An 18,451-nucleotide genomic window follows, 5' to 3' on the forward strand; every position below is an offset into this window, starting at 1 on the left:
GGAGTCAGGAGGTGCCAGCTACATCCAGTCCCCCCCCCCCCCAGAAGAGGCCCACAGTGATGACAGCAGCGCTGCACGCCTGGATCACGATGAACAACCTGGCCCATCTGGGACCTCTGAACAGTCGGTTACCCTGCCACAGTCCCAAACCACCAGAGAGCCTCCTCCTCAGGAAACACCACCACAGCACCCACCCAGCGGGCCCATTCTACTGTCCCCAGGACACGTCAATCAGCAGTGTGTCCACCACTACAGGGACCCCAGGTAACCCCACTAACCCAGAACAATCAGGGACCTGGGGTCAGTGGTAGTAGGCACACGGTTCAGGGGACAGAGTCACAGGACAACAGGGAAGCTGGGAGGACTGCTGTGCGACAGCCATGTGCCCCCCTGAAATGGTGGCTGCCTGACCTGTGAGGAGGGACAAGGGGAAATGAGGTAACTGCGTTGGCGTTGTGCAGCGTCGCGGTAGGCGGTCGAAGACCACCGCGCAACTCTGCATTGGTTATCATTGGGCCCTATGGGTTCCAGGAGCCAATGGCGATGTATGCCAGCGGTGACGGTACGCCCCGCCACGGACGTAACCGCCATTTTATACCCATTCACTCACTTGATACCTGACCATCAACAGGAGAGGGCCTACACTGCAAGTGCTGCTGTGACCTGAGTCTGGAAGCGACAATGGCTCATGTGTCTGGGGAAAGGGCCCCTGCCTTCACTGCAGAGGAGCTGGAGAAACTGGTGGAAGGGGTCCTCCCCAGTACACGCTACTCTACGGTCCTCCAGACAAACAGGTGAGTATACTGTGAGCATGATGCGTGGGCAATGCCTGTTTGGAGTGGTCTGGATGTAAGCCACATTTTGGGGGGTGCAAAGGAGTCCTGGCCTGACTGCTGCATGAGAGGTGGTCACTGTATGTGCGTCAGGGCATGGGTGGGAACTGGTGGGCAGTGAGTATGACGGTCCGGACAGGTTGAAGTAATTACATTTTCCGCTGTCTTTACCCTCTAGGTCAGCGCCCACCAGAAGAAGGATATTTGGCATGCCTATCACAGGCGGATCACCCACTGCCGCAAGAGAAGGGAGGACCTGCGCCGCTGGACCAGGAAGACGGCGGAGGCCCAGCTGGGGCTGGCCTCCCAATGTAGAAGGGGTGCCAGTCGCACCATGACCCCCCTGATGTTCCACATCCTGGCGGTGGCCTATCTGGAGTTGGATGGGCGCTTGAGGGCATCACAGCAGGCACATGGGGGTGAGTACAGTTTCAGAAAGCTGACTTTGCATGCTTTAGGAACTAGATGGCTGGGGGATGTGGGCTGTGGGTGCCCCTAGGCCAGGGCAATCATGCTAGGGTAGGTCCCTTGTTTGCAGGCTCTGAAGCGCCCCTACCCCAATGGTACAAGTGGCCAACTACTACTGGGCAGGGTCCTGTGGGTGTCAGGTGTGCAGGTGCTGGCGTTAGGCATTGTACCCCATGGGCTGGTGACTACCTTAGTGAGTGGTTGGGCATGGCCTAGTGCATTGACCATGTGTGTCCTCTGTCTATCCCCCCCTTCTTATTTTGTCACCCTGTCCTTGTGTGCATTAGCATCATCTGGCGGAGGAGCAGAGGCACCGGCGACAGAAGGAGCTGCATCCCACATGGCAAATGAGGGTGAATCCACGGAGGGTGAAGCCACCAGTGGGACAGAGGGCGAGGGGAGCTCCACGACGGGGACAGGAGGGGAGACCAGTGACAGCGACTCCTCCTCTGATGGAAGCTCCCTGGCGGTGACGGACACCTCTGTGCCCACCGCAACAACAGGTCCAGCCGCCACCTCCCCTACCAGCACTGCCCCCCCAGCAGCCCCTCAGCGTGTTTCCTGTGCCCGCTCACCCAGGAGGGTGGGCATCTCCTTTGCCCTAGGCACCTCAGGCCCTGCCCCAGTCAGCCCTGCTACCCTCAGTGAGGAGGTTATTGACCTCCTAAGATCCCTCACTGTTGGGCAGTCAACCATTCTGAATGCCATCCAGGGTGTCGAGAGGCATTTGCAACAAACAAATGCATACCTGGAGGGCATTCATTCTGGAGTGGCAGCACAACAGAAAGCATTTCAGGTTCTGGCCTCAGCACTGATGGCAGCCATTGTCCCTGTGTCCAGCTTCCCCCCTCCAACTTCCACTACCCGACCCAATCCACTCTACCTCAGCCTATCCCAAGCATACCTTCAGACCAGCATGCACACACATCAACACACAAAAGTGGCTCAGGAAAATATAAGCACCACACATCATCCATCACACAGGCACTCACACAAGCACCATCCCCATGCACACATACCAACATCCACTGCCTCCACTGTGTCCCCCTCCTCCTCCTCCTCCACCTCCCTCCCAGTATCGTCTCCACTCACACCTGCATGCACTACATCATCAGCCACTGCCTCCATCACCATCACAACACACCTCTCATGAGCAATCACCACCCCCACAACCATTCACACGTCCCGTGTCCTCTCTCAGTGCGTCTGTGAGCCCTCCTCCCAAAGTACACAAAAGCAGGCACACACTCACTCAACAGCCATCCACCTCACAACAGCCTCCAGCCAATGCACCTTCACCCAAACTCATCAGACGTACACCTCCTACAACCACTACCTCTTCCTCCACTCCCACACCCCCTCCATCTTCCGGTCCCAGTGTGTAAAAAAATGTTTTCCTAGCTAACGTTGACCTGTTCCCTACACCTCCCCGGCGTCCTTCCCCTAGGGCCAGGATGTCTAAATCCCAGGTCAGAACCTCAGCCACCAAATCGGCGTCCGCTGTGGTCCCTGCAAGTCCTGGAGGATCGAAGAGGGCACCCGTCAGGGCTGCCAGTGTGCCACCTACGGATGGTAAGGATTACCCGATTCCGCCACCTGCCAAGGTTAAGAAAGGGCCGGCATGCAGCAGGGAAAAGTCGCACCACCCACCCAGCAAGGCCACATCCAAAACACAAAGAGGACAGTGGCAAGGTCCATGCAGAGACTACCAAGGTGGGGAAGGGACACAAAACCAAGGGCAAGTCACCTCAGGGAACAAAGCCTCCTGGTGAAGGGCTGGTGACCACCATTTCCCCAGACAGGCCAGCAACCTGTACCACTATCAGCACCGCCGCACCGACCGCCACCTGCACTGCCACCTGCCCTGCCATCTGCACCACCCCCTGCACCGCCACTGCCACGTCAGTCACCAGCATCTTCCACAGTGATCAGCCGTCCGAGGCTGCCAGAGACGGTCTGGTGTCTACCTCCACTACTACAGACACCTGCACCACGGGCAGCACCAGCAGCATTTTTGCCGCAGCCACCGCCACCGCCACCTGCACCCCCACATGACCAAACGGTGCCACTACCTCGGACATCAGCTGCATCCCCAGTGGGCAGCCGTCCGAGGCTGCAGGTGACGTCCTGGACCCTGCACACACCACAATAAGGCACCACCAGTTTGCAGCCTAAGTTGCCGCAATATGGAGTGTGGCTCTGCCTCCATGGAGTATCATGCTACCTGTTCCCTGCACATCTCGTAGCTCAGACACCCAGGTGAGGGAATGGGAACTGCCACACCCAAGGTGCAGCATCACTGGGCACAATGCCAGGACCAATGGAGAGATGCACCCACTCCCCCAATCCTTGGCAGGATGAAGCACACTGGGCCCAATGTCTCCTCCAGAACCAGTGGAGATATGCATCCACTCCCCCAATCCTTGGCAGAATGAAGCAGACTCGGCACATTGCCCCCTCCAGAACCAGTGGAGAAATGCATCCACTCCCCCAATCCTTGGCAGGATGAAGTACACTGGGCACAAAGCCCCATCCAGAACCAGTGGAGAGATGCATCCACTATCACTTTCCTTTGCAGGATGAAGCAGACTGGGCACAAGGCCCCCTCCAGGACCAGTAGAGAGATGCATCCACTCCCCCAATCCTTGGCAGGATGAAGCACACTGGGCACAATGCCTCTCCAGAACCAGTGGAGAGATGCATCCACTCACCCCCTCCTTGGCAGGATGAAGTACACTGGGCACAAGGCCCCCTCCAGAACCAGTGGAGATATGCATCCACTATCACGTTCCTTGGCAGGATGAAGCAGACTGGGCACAAGGCCTCCTCCAGAACCAGTGGAGAGATGCATCCACTCACCCCCTCCTTGGCAGGATGAAGCACATTGGGCACAAAGACCCCTCCAGCACCAGTGGAGAGATGCATCCACTCACACCCTCCTTGGCAGGATGAAGCACACTGGGCACAAAGCCCCCTCCAGAACCAGTAGAGAGATGCATCCACTCCCCCAATCCTTGGCAGGATGAAGCAGACTCGGCACATTGCCCCCTCCAGAACCAGTGGAGAAATGCATCCACTCCCCCAATCCTTGGCAGGATGACGTACACTGGGCACAAAGCCCCATCCAGAACCAGTGGAGAGATGCATCCAGTATCACTTTCCTTGGCAGGATGAAGCAGACTGGGCACAAGACCCCCTCCAGGACCAGTAGAGAGATGCATCCACTCCCCCAATCCTTGGCAGGTTGAAGCACACTGGGCACAATGCCTCTCCAGAACCAGTGGAGAGATGCATCCACTCACCCCCTCCTTGGCAGGATGAAGCACACTGGGCACAAGGCCCCCTCCAGAACCAGTAGAGAGATGCATCCACTCCCCCAATCCTTGGCAGGATGAAGCACACTGGGCACAATGCCTCTCCAGAACCAGTGGAGAGATGCATCCACTCACCCCCTCCTTGGCAGGATGAAGCACACTGGGCACAAGGCCCCCTCCAGAACCAGTGGAGATATGCATCCACTATCACGTTCCTTGGCAGGATGAAGCAGACTGGGCACAAGGCCTCCTCCAGAACCAGTGGAGAGATGCATCCACTCACCCCCTCCTTGGCAGGATGAAGCACATTGGGCACAAAGACCCCTCCAGAACCAGTGGAGAGATGCATCCACTCACACCCTCCTTGGCAAGATGAAGCACACTGGGCACAAAGCCCCCTCCGGAACCAGTGGAAGAAGGCATCCACTTGAGAAACTGTGGCTTTGCACTCCCCAGGACCAAGCTGTGGGCAAACAACCCACTAGAGAGACTGTGGCTTTGCACTCCCCAGGACCAAGCACTGGGCACACCACCCACTAGAGAGACTGTGGCTTTGCACTCCCCAGGACCAAGCAGTGGGCACACCACCCACAAGAGAGACTGTGGCTTTGCACTCCCCAGGACCAAGCAGTGGGCATGGAGCCCCCTCGAGGAGCAGTGGCGTAGTACCATCTTCCGGCTGAGATGCCCCCCTCCCCTTCCCCCTGAGGTGCCTGTGTTTTTTCGACCTAATGCCCATGCAGTGTTCTCTCCGTTTTGAGGCAGGTGTCATGTGTGGGCTTTGCCCATTATTTTTGTGACCACTGATCCACGGACATTTACAAGGGACAGTGTACAGCCTTCTGTACATAATGTAAATATTTGTATATACTGATTTATTTTTATTTGATTGCTATATCTGAATGTTCCAAAATATCACTGGTTAAACTCATTTCCTTTTGTCCTTGCGTTCTTCCAGGGGGTGACGGGGTGTATCTGTCATGTTGTTGGATGTGTTAGTGTGTATGGTGTTGTGGGTGAGGGTGGGAGGTGGGGGTGGGGGTGTTGTGTGCCGCATGTGTGTGTAACTTTCTGTTACCCCCTCCTCCCCTGTGTGCTAGGTGCAGTACTCACCGTTGTCGTCGCTGCCACCTTAGTTCTATTTCCTGGTGTATTAGTAGATACACCAACATGGGGAGGGCCTGCAGTTCGGGCTCCATGGCATCCTGGTTCTTCATGGAGTGTCGGAAGGTGAGTTGTTCCCCTTCAGTGTACTGTTTCCGCCATGCTTTTGATGTCGTTGGTACCGCCCCGGAAAAGCTGGCGGATTAGCCTCGCATAATAAGGTGGGTGGTACATTGTCTTCAGCCTGTCTGTTGGTGGTGACCGCCGCAGTGTTTGTTGCTACTGCCCTGGCGGTCAGAGTGTTAAAGTGGCTGTCTATGTTGGCGGTTTCCGCCATGGTCATAATCCCATTTTTTTTTTACTGCCCGCCTGTTGGTGGTGTTACCGCTGCTTTAACACCGACCGCCAGGGTTGTAATGAGGGCCTTAGTATCAGGGTCAACTATTTGGAAGGGGGAGTGTGAGCATTTACTCATTCCTGATGCTAGGTTGAGAGAGGGACCACATGCTTTAATTGTGGGTGGGCGGAGGGCATAAAGAGTGGAAGCTGAGTAAGAAATCCTACCAACAGACTGAGGGACAGCATTTCAAATAAGGCTTTAAAACCTCATCCACCAGTCCAACAGCAGAGAGTTCAGGGTGATAATGGCCATGTATAAGCAGAAAGAAGATGATAACATACCCTATCCATAGAAGGACAGCAAGCACTGCCAATATAATCCAAGGTAGTACCATGGACGGATCAAATAAATATGTTTTAGCCAGTTAAAAAGCTTACGTATACCATGTGCAGATGAAACAGGTGATGCTAAAGAATCCGAAGAAAAATCATCTATATTGGCAAAATAACCAGCAGCAGTCTGTGCAAAAACTGTAGAGGGTGCAGGTGAAAGTGAACTGGTAGATGTAGCCAAAAGGGGTTTGTTGTAGACAATCCCATCTGTTTGTGTTTCATTTATAAATTGCAGATTAACGTTTTAGACATTTCTTGTTGATGTAGCAGTAACTGGACTCAACAAAAGTTCATGATCCACCCTCCCTGACCTCAGGGAAATAATTTCAGCATTGTTTAATGCTGGAAGAGGTATCTCCTATATGGTGGTGAGAGGCAAGGGAACTATCCGGGAATCCTCGTGGTCTACTATGCAGAATCAGCCACCAACTTTATGTGATCAATAAAGACAAAGCGGTTGTCTTTGGAGTCAGGCAATGGTGGTAGGATACCAGTTCTTGTGCTTCGTATTCCAAGAACCAGCACTGGTAGGTTGGGCCAAACTCCTCCTTAACAGGTATCTTTTTTCAAACCAGATCCCCAATTTTTGGAATCCAGCCTGCAAATGCTGTTGAATTCATCATTCATAATCTGGCAGCCTGTGCTGAAGAATGTTCATCTCAGAACTACTGTAATTCCTGCAAGACAGTGACACATTTATTTATGTCAAAAGGTGTTTCTGCAACCACTGCGCCAGGACCATCAGGATCTGGTATGTACATAGGGATGCCAAACAGTACTTCACAGGGGGTACATCCCAAAGATCTTCTAGGCAGATTATTTATTGTTCTCTGGAACCCATACAAGTCCAACTACAACCTGAGTGTAACACTCAGCTGTTAAGGATTGCTTTAAGTCCCGTTTTTTTCTTTCCACAACCAAATTTCCCTCAGGATTGCATGGACTTGAATAATGCACTGTAACACCCATCGATCCCATGGTGTTCTGTACGCCGGGCCCTGTTCCAAGGGGAACGCTGCAATTGTTTGTGTCCTGATAAAGACTTGCATTGCAAATCTTTAATAACAGTTTGAGCGTCAGTCGATCTATATGGCCATACTCATAGGAATCTGGAGCAAGAGTATTTGTATACACGGTCTGAATTTGGGGGACATCAATAGTTCTGATACACACATTGCATAGGCTGGTGTGCTATTAGGAGGGGTGCCTACATGGGTGTTTAGTGGTGGATCCTTTAATTGGTTGACAGATGTCACAGCTAAGAACATAGGGGGTCATTCTGACCCTGGCGGCCGGTGGCCGCCAGGGCCACCGACCACGGGAGCACCGCCAACAGGCTGGCGGTGCTCCCACAAGCATTCTGACCGCGGCGGTTCAGCCGCGGTCAGAAGCGGAAAGTCGGCGGTCCCCTGCCGACTTTCCGCTGCTCGGGGGAATCCTCCATGGCGGCGGAGCGCGCTCCGCCACCATGGGGATTCTGACACCCCCTACCGCCATCCTGTTCATGGCGGGAAACCCGCCATGAACAGGATGGCGGTAGGGGGTGCCGCGGGGCCCCTGGGGGCCCCTGCAGTGCCCATGCCAATGGCATGGGCACTGCAGGGGCCCCCGTAAGAGGGCCCCGCAAAGTATTTCAGTGTCTGCTTTGCAGACACTGAAATACGCGACGGGTGCAACTGCACCCGTCGCACCCCTGCAACTACGCCGGCTCAATTCTGAGCCGGCGTCCTCGTTGCAGGGGCATTTCCTCTGGGCCGGAGGCGCTCTTTTGGAGAGCGCCCGCCGGCCCAGAGGAAATGGTTGAATGGCCTCCGCGGTCTTCTGACCGCGGTGCGGTCATTTGGCGGCGGTACCTTGGCGGACGGCCTCCGCCGTCCGCCAAGGTCAGAATCAGGGCCATAATGTTTGCCGTGTTTGTATAGTCCATGCCACCAATAGCGTTTTTGTAATAAGGAGATGGTAGCCACCACACCAGAATGGGCAGAAGCAACACCATCGTGAGCTGCTTTGATCAATTCTGGCCTACAATCTTGATAGGGAATCCCACAATCACCTACACTGGGTATTGTTACAAAGCAATGTTTTGGGCACTTAAGGGGTAGGAATATTTGGTTGAGTATGTTTTTGATAAAGGCTTGCTGTTAGCCAAAGTATTCGCAGCTGCCAGAATGTCATCATCCACCCTCGTATGAGAATGAGTTATCATAGCAACAGATGCTGTAGCAACTGCAGATTTGGCAGCATCATCAGCCAAAGAGTTTACTACAACGTGTATTCCAACACGCTGGTCGCCCAGTTTATGTATTACATGAGCCTGTGGCAGTTTGTCCTTAAGACCTGCCACTTACCCCACATAAAATTGTGTTTTATGTTGTTTCATTTTGAATCTCTGAACCCAGTAAGGCACCAATACGTTTTCATTTAAGGACTGGACACAGTAATACCAATCACACACAATAAGTGTGGGGATTTCAGGATCTGTATGTGCTAGCTTTAAGCTCAGCAACTTGTGCTGTGTAGTCCCCTAGGAGAGTGTGTTGGTTTGCAGAGGGTGGAAGTTACCATTCCTCATAAATCCACAGATAGCTGCGCAAGCAGCAGAGTTTTGGTGTTTGGTACCTAAAGTTGGTTGAGCTGAACGACCAGTATAAATGATGATTCTATAATGGTCAAGAGGCATGACATTAGTGGGCATGGAGTACTCAAGTTCGTTCCGGAGAAATTCTTGGGTCTGTAGTTTTGGATCAAAAACAGAATCAACATCATTGCAAGTCAAGGGGTAGCCCATTGTATCCAACATCGATGTAATGCTTTTGCACTTGGAACGCTGGCTGTGGTAACAGCCTCAAGGGCTGGGACTGGGGTAACAGCAAAACTGTGCTTACACTGGGCTAGTGGTCTCGCCTTGATGACAGCCATGTGAACTGCAGTCAGTATTTTTTCTGTTGGTACACAACGCTTTTCTGCACTTGAGTATAAATATGATCTGTACATAAATGGTAAAGTGTCACCTTCATCAAATGTAACATATATGAGTATGATGGTATCTGGAATGACCCAGATAAACACATTTGTTCTGTTTTCATGTGTGTGCAAGTGTTTGACCTAAGAATTTGTGTATGTTGTGGTGTCCAATGTTTATGTCAGAAATCTCGACAAATTAAATCATAAAGTGTTTTTTATGTGTTGTGCATAATTTGGAATATATGTTCTACCAAAATTAAATAATCCTATCAAGGATGGCAGTTTCTTGATGTTATTTGGAGGTTGTAGTTGTGCATATTTCTCTAAGAAGTGTGGTGCCAGAACTTTCCCCTCATTTGAAAGCTTTTTTCCCAAAAATAGGACACTGGGGAAAGCAATTTCTTAAAGTTCTAGCCATTGTCGGCAAATCCCAGGACAATGCGACCGTTGAGGTCGTCATCCGTCAGATAAATGTTGTCTACACAGAACTCGCCTCTGGCTCCATATCATGTAATACTGATGTCACACGGGCTGAGTACAGTCTTGGACTGTATTTATACCCTTGAGAAAGTAGCCATAAGCAACACTGAGAGCCTAATGAGGAAAAGGCAATTAAATCTCAGCTTTCAGGCGCTAGATGTTGGCAGAAATACCTAGTGGAAATATCCAGGGTTGTTTTGTATTTTTGCACACAATATTGTTCATTAGGGCAGTGCTATGTGAATTTTGACTGGCAAATGTGCATGTGTGACTGTTTAAATGTCTGTAATCAAAGACTACTCTGTAAGAATGGTCCGGCTTAACTACAGGAAACAAAGGGTTGTTCATAGCTGATAAGCATGGTTTAATTACTCCCTGGTACTCAAGTTGTGAGAGAATTTACCTCACTGGAGCTTTAGCATCAAGTTTTATTGGGTATTGAGGTTGTATTTGTGGGTTGGACTACATAGGTATAAAGTGATAAGGATAGTCCCTATCCCAACCCATGTGGTTGCAGTGCACCACTGGTGCCTGTACCAGAGCCCAATCTGCAGCATAGGTTTCTTTTAATGGATCTGGAATTAGGACTGAAAAAGACAGCAAAGTGACATCTTCCCCTTGTGGGAGCGATCTGACAAACTCTGTCAGGCCAATCTCTTTCTGCTAGAAGAATGTCATAGCATAGCCTCAATCTTTCCCAGTAAATTACTTTAACTGTGCCCTTAATGTCTCCCTCCATATGAATTTTTAATTTACAGACTCAGCGGGTGTGGCAACTCGTCTGTCTGGGGTTTCGACTGCATGGTAGTCTTTAGTTGCTGTCGCCTCCAGAAACTCTTTAAGATTCTGGCGAACTATTGTGACCTTTGCCGTGCTGTCTAGCAGAGTCACTGCCCACGACTTGTTCTACAGTAATGTTCTCAATATGTGTGGCATACTTAGCTGAAATTGCCACAACCACCTTCTTTTTAAATTGAGGTTTGTGCTGTGGAAGATTATCTTCCTTTTTTATCGTGCTATCAGAGAAGTGTTATGAGTCCTTTTTTGGCTTCAGGTACTCATTTCTGTGTTCTAACCGCCCACTTCTCTCGATCCGTTTGGCGGATGAGTCCAGAAAGGTTTGAGAACAGTGTATATCAGTATACTGATACCTGTCTGGGAGTTTCAAATTATCCCGATTTCTAAAGTGTTACATTTTTTCTGAGGTCTGCGACTGCGGAGATTCGCTTCATTATTTAATTTCTTCTTTATTCGATTTTTCCAGCGTTTCTTAGATCCCCTCCTGCGCTTGCTTGGTATTATACTTTTAAGCTGTGGCTTGTTTGGTGTGGCCCCCAGACTATCCTGACTTACACTAGTACAAGTCTTGGAAATAATCTTTAGTAGTTCATGCTCCTGATCAATCTGAGGAACATCTTTAAGCCGCTGGTGAATTGCCAGTGCTTCTGCTGCTTCCCCTCTAATATTACTTAAGATAATTGAGGAGGCTGTGGCAAAATTGCCCATGTTCCTCTTATTTTTGTTTTAACACCCCCGGAGGGTGTGATAGTGTTGGTGTACCATGCGTCACAGTATAAATTGCAACAAATACTGTGTCCCAAGCTGCACAGTCATCTATGGATGGAACCATCCCAAATGGCAAGCATAATGTGAGAATTCTATGTTTATCTTGGAGTCCTGTATCGAGGAACACTGCTTCAATTGGTTTCATTTTTGTGCAATCCAAAACTAAATTTCTTCACGTTTGGTGGGAGCCTTACCCATCATTGCGTTAATAGTTACTGGGTTTACCCTTGGTGTCACCAATTGCTGGGCAGGTGGAGCAGTCCTCGCTGAAGCGGTGTTGAAAGTCTGCACTATGAATTGTATTAAGCATTTGTATAAGCTTATTAAATTATTATATAAGGGACGCAAGTCTGCTGCTTGCATATTTTGTACATTTAGATGTGGTGCATATGTAGACAATGCTGGCCATGTTAGCCATTCATTACCTAAGAGGCCTGATCTAAAGTTTTAAACGACATGTGGGAAGGCACCTTAAAACCAATTTTGGTGTTCTTAATATGTTAGTGGGATTTGAAGATATTGATAAGCTCTGTATTGTGCTGGTACATTAGCTCCGTTGTGAGTGTGATTAGTGTATGCATTTGCTTTAACTGCAGGAATAGTGACACCGGAGTAGAATGTTTCTATTCTGTATGCATTGCGGGCATCTACCACAAATATAACATCTCCACCCCCATTAGCAAGCCCATTAGCAAGTAAATATTGTGTGGCAGCTTGTCTACAATTTACAGGAATTACTACTGGCACAGGTTGTGCCATCTCTTTAAGGCAGCATTCAGAGATGGAAACACCAAATGGGATATCCTTTTAAGGTTCAAGCTTGAACAACCTACAGACTAAAATAGGTACTACCTATTTAGCCGAGGAGGATTTTTCCCCAACGCCATGTCTCTGTATAAAAGATGCACAGGGTACCTTTGGCATGTGAGAGAAAGTCACTCGGGAGATCCATTAAAAAAGTATCCGACCTAATGTTTATAGCGCCATGTCATGCGGTTCCTATTATGATAATAAGACTGCATGTTTAGGGCGGCAGCACTACAGAGTGTGAGAGACTGAGTCAACTCCACACCGCCTGGAAGCTGTTGGCCTATCTCTTGGTTAGCCCACAGTGCCTCACCCACCCCAAACAGGGAAGAGGTGCCTTGTGGCAACCTAAACCAGACACTCTGACTCCTCAGGGAAGTTGTGGAAACTGATCGTACCCATTTCACTCAGTTTTTCAGTGACACACAAATACCAAGGCAGGACACCTAATACAAACTGGATTTAAATATGTTTATTGAAGAAATTGCATCTAAGTATAAAAAGCATGGGCTGCGATAATAAGGCAGATGAAACAGTAAAGTAATCATAATTACAACCAAGGTAAAGACAATAAACAACTCCACCATTTTGTATGATTCTAGAAAGCCTAAAGATTCCTGCTGAAACCCTATCTCTAGATCTAAAAGCATAGTGGTTGTAACCAAGCTGCCTGTCCCGATCTAAGGGAGTAACCCTGACCCCAAATCTGAATAGTATAGCAGAGGTCTGCCTGTTATCTGGATGGCCATCCTCTCAGGAAGCTGAAGAGTCAGCGCCATGATCAACAAAGCTGTCTGTAGTGTGGTACGCATCCTAGAACAGTCATGGCTGGAATTCCCTATACCCTCCTTGCACCTTCGTGTTGTTAATCAAATACCCATACAGAGTCTGAAGAACAGGACTGGCATACTGATGTGTCTAGTGGATATTAACTGACTCCAGGACTGGCAACATGAGCCAGCATATCATGTACTGCACATGGCAGCCTTACACAAGGCACAGATTGCATGTTGTACAATGGCTGACGAAAAGTGCTACGTGAACTCAGTCTTCTTAAAAAGAGACAGCTGATTAAAATTATGAAAATGTGTGTGAATGTAAAAGGCACAGGTCGTGGACCTAATGCTAACATAAGGGTGTCCAACCTAGGTACTTAAGGGATCCTAAAACACTACCTCAAGTATTAGAATTTTAGGTAACAGCACCATCTATGATACTCAGAATACAGTTGTGTGTTTGCTTTATTTTAATTTTGTAGGCCAAAAGGTGGTCATCCTTTTCAGCCTCCTCACAAATTTGGCGACTGTCCAGCATTTTACATGCTAAATTCTCTCCCAGCATTTGTTCTATTTCCCCCATAAGAATGCGCAGCTCACTATATGCCGCTTAGGGGCTGTTGTACAACCTGGGACAAACGTTGCTCTAAATCCGTTTTCTTTTCTCTCAAAAGTCCTATAAATCTCGCTGTAGGAGCTAATAATTCCAGAAAATCAATTACTTGGTAATGTCATACACTAAGTGGTATTTCCTGTGACACTGTCTTTAAAATGAAGCTCTAGGTCTTCCCTCACAGACGCCCTCGGAGAAAATTCATGAAAAGCTCTCTCATTAATTTTCCATACTTCACTCGGTGGCAAGTCCTTGGTAAAAACTCAATCATCAAGACCGGAGAGAGGTCAGATATGCCCTGTAGTTCAATATTCAATGACAACACTGATAGCTGAAAAGGTTTGCTTACTTATCCCTCTCATATTGAGATCTCCAAAAACCCATTTGGTCTAGATCAACTATCCATTTAATGAGAGAAGGATTTGGGTTGGATTAAAATGTGAATGTATCAATCACATGCAGAGTCTGATAAAGTGTTGAGTTAACCATCTGCCACAATAACTAGCTTAGTAGGTTCTGTCATCAATGGAAGTAGACTTGGTAAAACCTTTCTATCCCTAGTGGTTTACAGGGAGTGCAGAATTATTAGGCAAATTAGTATTTTGACCACATCATCCTCTTTATGCATGTTGTCTTACTCCAAGCTGTATAGGCTCGAAAGCCTACTACCAATTAAGCATATTAGGTGATGTGCATCTCTGTAATGAGAAGGGGTGTGGTCTAATGACATCAACACCCTATATCAGGTGTGCATAATTATTAGGCAACTTCCTTTCCTTTGGCAAAATGGGTCAAAAGAAGGACTTGACAGGCTCAGAAAAGTCAAAAATAGTGAGATATCTTGCAGAGGGATGCAGCACTCTTACAATTGCAAAGCTTCTGAAGCGTGATCATCGAACAATCAAGCGTTTCATTCAAAATAGTCAACAGGGTCGCAAGAAGCGTGTGGAAAAACCAAGGCGCAAAATAACTGCCCATGAACTGAGAAAAGTCAAGCGTGCAGCTGCCACGATGCCACTTGCCACCAGTTTGGCCATATTTCAGAGCCGCAACATCACTGGAGTGCCCAAAAGCACAAGGTGTGCAATACTCAGAGACATGGCCAAGGTAAGAAAGGCTGAAAGACGACCACCACTGAACAAGACACACAAGCTGAAACGTCAAGACTGGGCCAAGAAATATCTCAAGACTGATTTTTCTAAGGTTTTATGGACTGATGAAATGAGAGTGAGTCTTGATGGGCCAGATGGATGGGCCCGTGGCTGGATTGGTAAAGGGCAGAGAGCTCCAGTCCGACTCAGACGCCAGCAAGGTGGAGGTGGAGTACTGGTTTGGGCTGGTATCATCAAAGATGAGCTTGTGGGGCCTTTTCGGGTTGAGGATGGAGTCAAGCTCAACTCCCAGTCCTACTGCCAGTTCCTGGAAGACACCTTCTTCAAGCAGTGGTACAGGAAGAAGTCTGCATTCTTCAAGAAAAACATGATTTTCATGCAGGACAATGCTCCATCACACGCGTCCAAGTACTCCACAGCGTGTCTGGCAAGAAAGGGTATAAAAGAAGGAAATCTAATGACATGGCCTCCTTGTTCACCTGATCTGAACCCCATTGAGAACCTGTGGTCCATCATCAAATGTGAGATTTACAAGGAGGGAAAACAGTACACCTCTCTGAACAGTGTCTGGGAGGCTGTGGTTGCTGCTGCACGCAATGTTGATGGTGAACAGATCAAAACACTGACAGAATCCATGGATGGCAGGCTTTTGAGTGTCCTTGCAAAGAAAGGTGGCTATATTGGTCACTGATTTGTTTTTGTTTTGTTTTTGAATGTCAGAAATGTATATTTGTGAATGTTGAGATGTTATATTGGTTTCACTGGTAATAATAAATAATTGAAATGGGTATATATTTTTTTTTGTTGAGTTGCCTAATAATTATGCACAGTAATAGTCACCTGCACACACAGATATCCCCTAACATAGCTAAAACTAAAAACAAACTAAAAACTACTTCCAAAAATATTCAGCTTTGATATTAATGAGTTTTTTGGGTTCATTGAGAACATGGTTGTTGTTCAATAATAAAATTATTCCTCAAAAATACAACTTGCCTAATAATTCTGCACTCCCTGTATATGGATGGAAAATGGAAAATAATGTAATTAGTGTTCACTTGATGCCAATCATTTGTTCGCCTGGTCTTGGCATTTCTCCAGCTCAGTAACTGATATTTCAGCCACAATCCCTCATCTCTTCACATTTTTGAGACATGAACGCTTTTCAGTATCCTCCATTTTATCTATTTAATATTGTGCTGCTTTTTGAGGGTTTCCATTCTCCTTGTTATTACATCTCAATCATGTGAGTATTCTTTCAGTAATGTTTCAATGTGATCAAAGTGACCTTCTGCCGTCTGTAACAAATAATTTAAATCGGTTAGCAGTTTAGTGAAATATTGGTGTATTGGTGCAATGTATTTTTTTGAATTCCTGAATCCATTATTGTATCTCACCTTTAAGTAATGGCATCGCACTTGATTGTAAGGGCTTGCTGTGCAGAATGAGCCTACTGCAAGCTATCCTTTTTCTCAGACCTCCATTTCCTTGAAGCACAGCATCTTGGATGTTCAGACTTTGCTAAATATGTATCTGTGGATCAGACACTGACCTTATGGCATTTATAGAAGAGTGACTGGTCAAGTTAGACCAAAATATCTTCAAGCACCAAGAGACTACTATTGGCACATTCTCTGAGATATCACCTACAAGTTACAGTACAGCTATGCCTGCAGTTTTGCCTATGATCCTCTGGTACAGGTTATGTTAATTTTCCAATGCCTCTCCCCTCTCAATATGGGATAAATGGGCTTTCCAAGTGGACCTACATTCCTATATAGCACAGAATCTTTTGATCAATGGCACCAGGAAACCCGACTTTGACATAGCTGGTGAGCACTCATCTGGAAACCAGTATAGCTCAAAAGCACAACCAGAGCCTAAAACAAGGGTAGTCCCTCACTTAGATCATCACCAACCTTCATTCCCACTGACAGAACACAATGAAACACTTTTCCCAGTAAATTCACCCAATACCCAAGTCTTACTCACTAAGTAAACTTCAGATCAGCCTCCTGGGCCCCTGTCTAGAGGGACCTCAGGATCTCTGGGGCATGTAGTGCCTTCATGCCTCATGCTGTATTTTTTGTAGATGTTTTAATGAGGACCCTTGATGTTAAGTGGATATATTGTACCAGAACCTCAACAGATTAATCTTTCTTACTGCAGCTCTCTTTTGTCTTCTCTGATTTCCAGCCCGCAGCTTGGAGGGCTTCTGTTTTTTTATTCCTGCCCCTCTTTGGTCACCGAACCAAGGTCTGGCTTGGCCTCCACTCATAAGTGTGCATTGGATTGTGCCTGTGTTGATGTGACGCTTATGTAACAGTCTGCTTTTTCAATGGGCAGATAGTCTTACATTAATGGCCTCCCCTTACCAGTTCCCAATGATTCGATGCCTTCTAGGTTCTGCTTCTCGAATGCGGTTGCCAGCACTGGCTCCCCCGACTCCAACCTTGCTCCAAATTTCAGAGCAGATCCTCTGGACTTCCCCTCCTCCAACCTCACTGGCCATTTTGGAACTCACTGTCATTACCAACAGCCCGGGTATCTGTTGATTCAGATGGCTGTTTCTTAAAACCTCACTATATTGTGGTCTAATGTTTGGGCTTCTAAATGTGAACTTTTGCTTTCTCTACTTGTCCTGGTGCTTTTGAATAAAAATAACATTTTCATGGCTTATGTGGCCTTTCTATGGCCCGGCATGTGAAGCTTAACTAGACCATGTCCTTATTGTCTTTTTAAAAAGGAAATATACTCCGAAGTAACATTTTAAAACAGCAGTCTCAAAATCCAAATAAAACAAACCTGATATGAGTTGTGGTGAGAAATCACAGCTCGAGACGCCAAGGTCATGTGCCTTTTCATTATACAGACATCTCATATGGGTATCCCAAGCAGTCAAGTCTCCAGAAGATGATCCAGTGACAAAAAACTTTCCACAAGGAGAAAATGCACAAGCCACCAACGACCCATCCTTCACTGTACCACACCTGGGATCAAAGCAGAATATTAGTTCTGGGAGCACAAATATGATAAAATGTCATTCCTGAATGTGCTCTGTAGAGACAAAATGCTTCCAACAAGTTCAGGTATCACCCTACCTTGCTTAAATCATATCTGTGACTTTAGTTGTTATGAGTAAGCTTTAGGTGCTTTTACATTTTTCATAACTCAATGTGGTTCCAGTGGTCTCAGTTTTCATATGGAACATGAGGAGCTCTCAAACCTTAAGCTGCTGTTGTGAAGGACATCCATGACCCAGTCTTTTAACAGATCAGATCACCCTTCACATCCTGTTGGAATAGAGATCTATTCCTTTAAACACAATCTACATACATTGAAATTACTTACGTTCTAGAAGGATCTACACACGAGTATTCTCACAGGGCATTAACAGAACTGTCCAAAGTAATAATAATAATAATACCTCAAACATTTTTTTATTATGTGTGTGTTGCTACTTCAAACGTTTGTGTACAATCCTCAATCTTTGGTGTTATGTATGGAGTGTTCTGAAAGCAACCAAGTCAGAACAAGTGTTGAGTACTATACACCTCTGCGGATTAGTAGCTTGCTATTACAAAAGGCGGGTTTCAAGGGACAGATGCCATAACATGTCTTGTCATCATGTACAAGCAACAGAAACTGATAGCTAAATAACTGAAGTTCATAAACTAATCGG

The 18,451-nt window shown here is 47.5% G+C and overlaps 1 protein-coding gene across 1 annotated transcript in view; it reads right to left on the reverse strand.

Annotated features, from left to right (window-relative positions):
* The window catches only part of WDSUB1 (WD repeat, sterile alpha motif and U-box domain containing 1), a 357,702-nt gene that overhangs the window by 248,367 nt on the left and 90,884 nt on the right, over window positions 1-18,451 (reverse strand). Inside the window, exon 3 of the mRNA XM_069224186.1 lies at window positions 17,575-17,759. Coding sequence (XP_069080287.1) covers window positions 17,575-17,759 — 185 coding nt within the window. The remainder of the gene's footprint in view (window positions 1-17,574; window positions 17,760-18,451) is intronic.

This window comes from Pleurodeles waltl, chromosome 3_1 (assembly GCF_031143425.1).
Source record: "Pleurodeles waltl isolate 20211129_DDA chromosome 3_1, aPleWal1.hap1.20221129, whole genome shotgun sequence".
NCBI lineage: Eukaryota > Metazoa > Chordata > Amphibia > Caudata > Salamandridae > Pleurodeles > Pleurodeles waltl.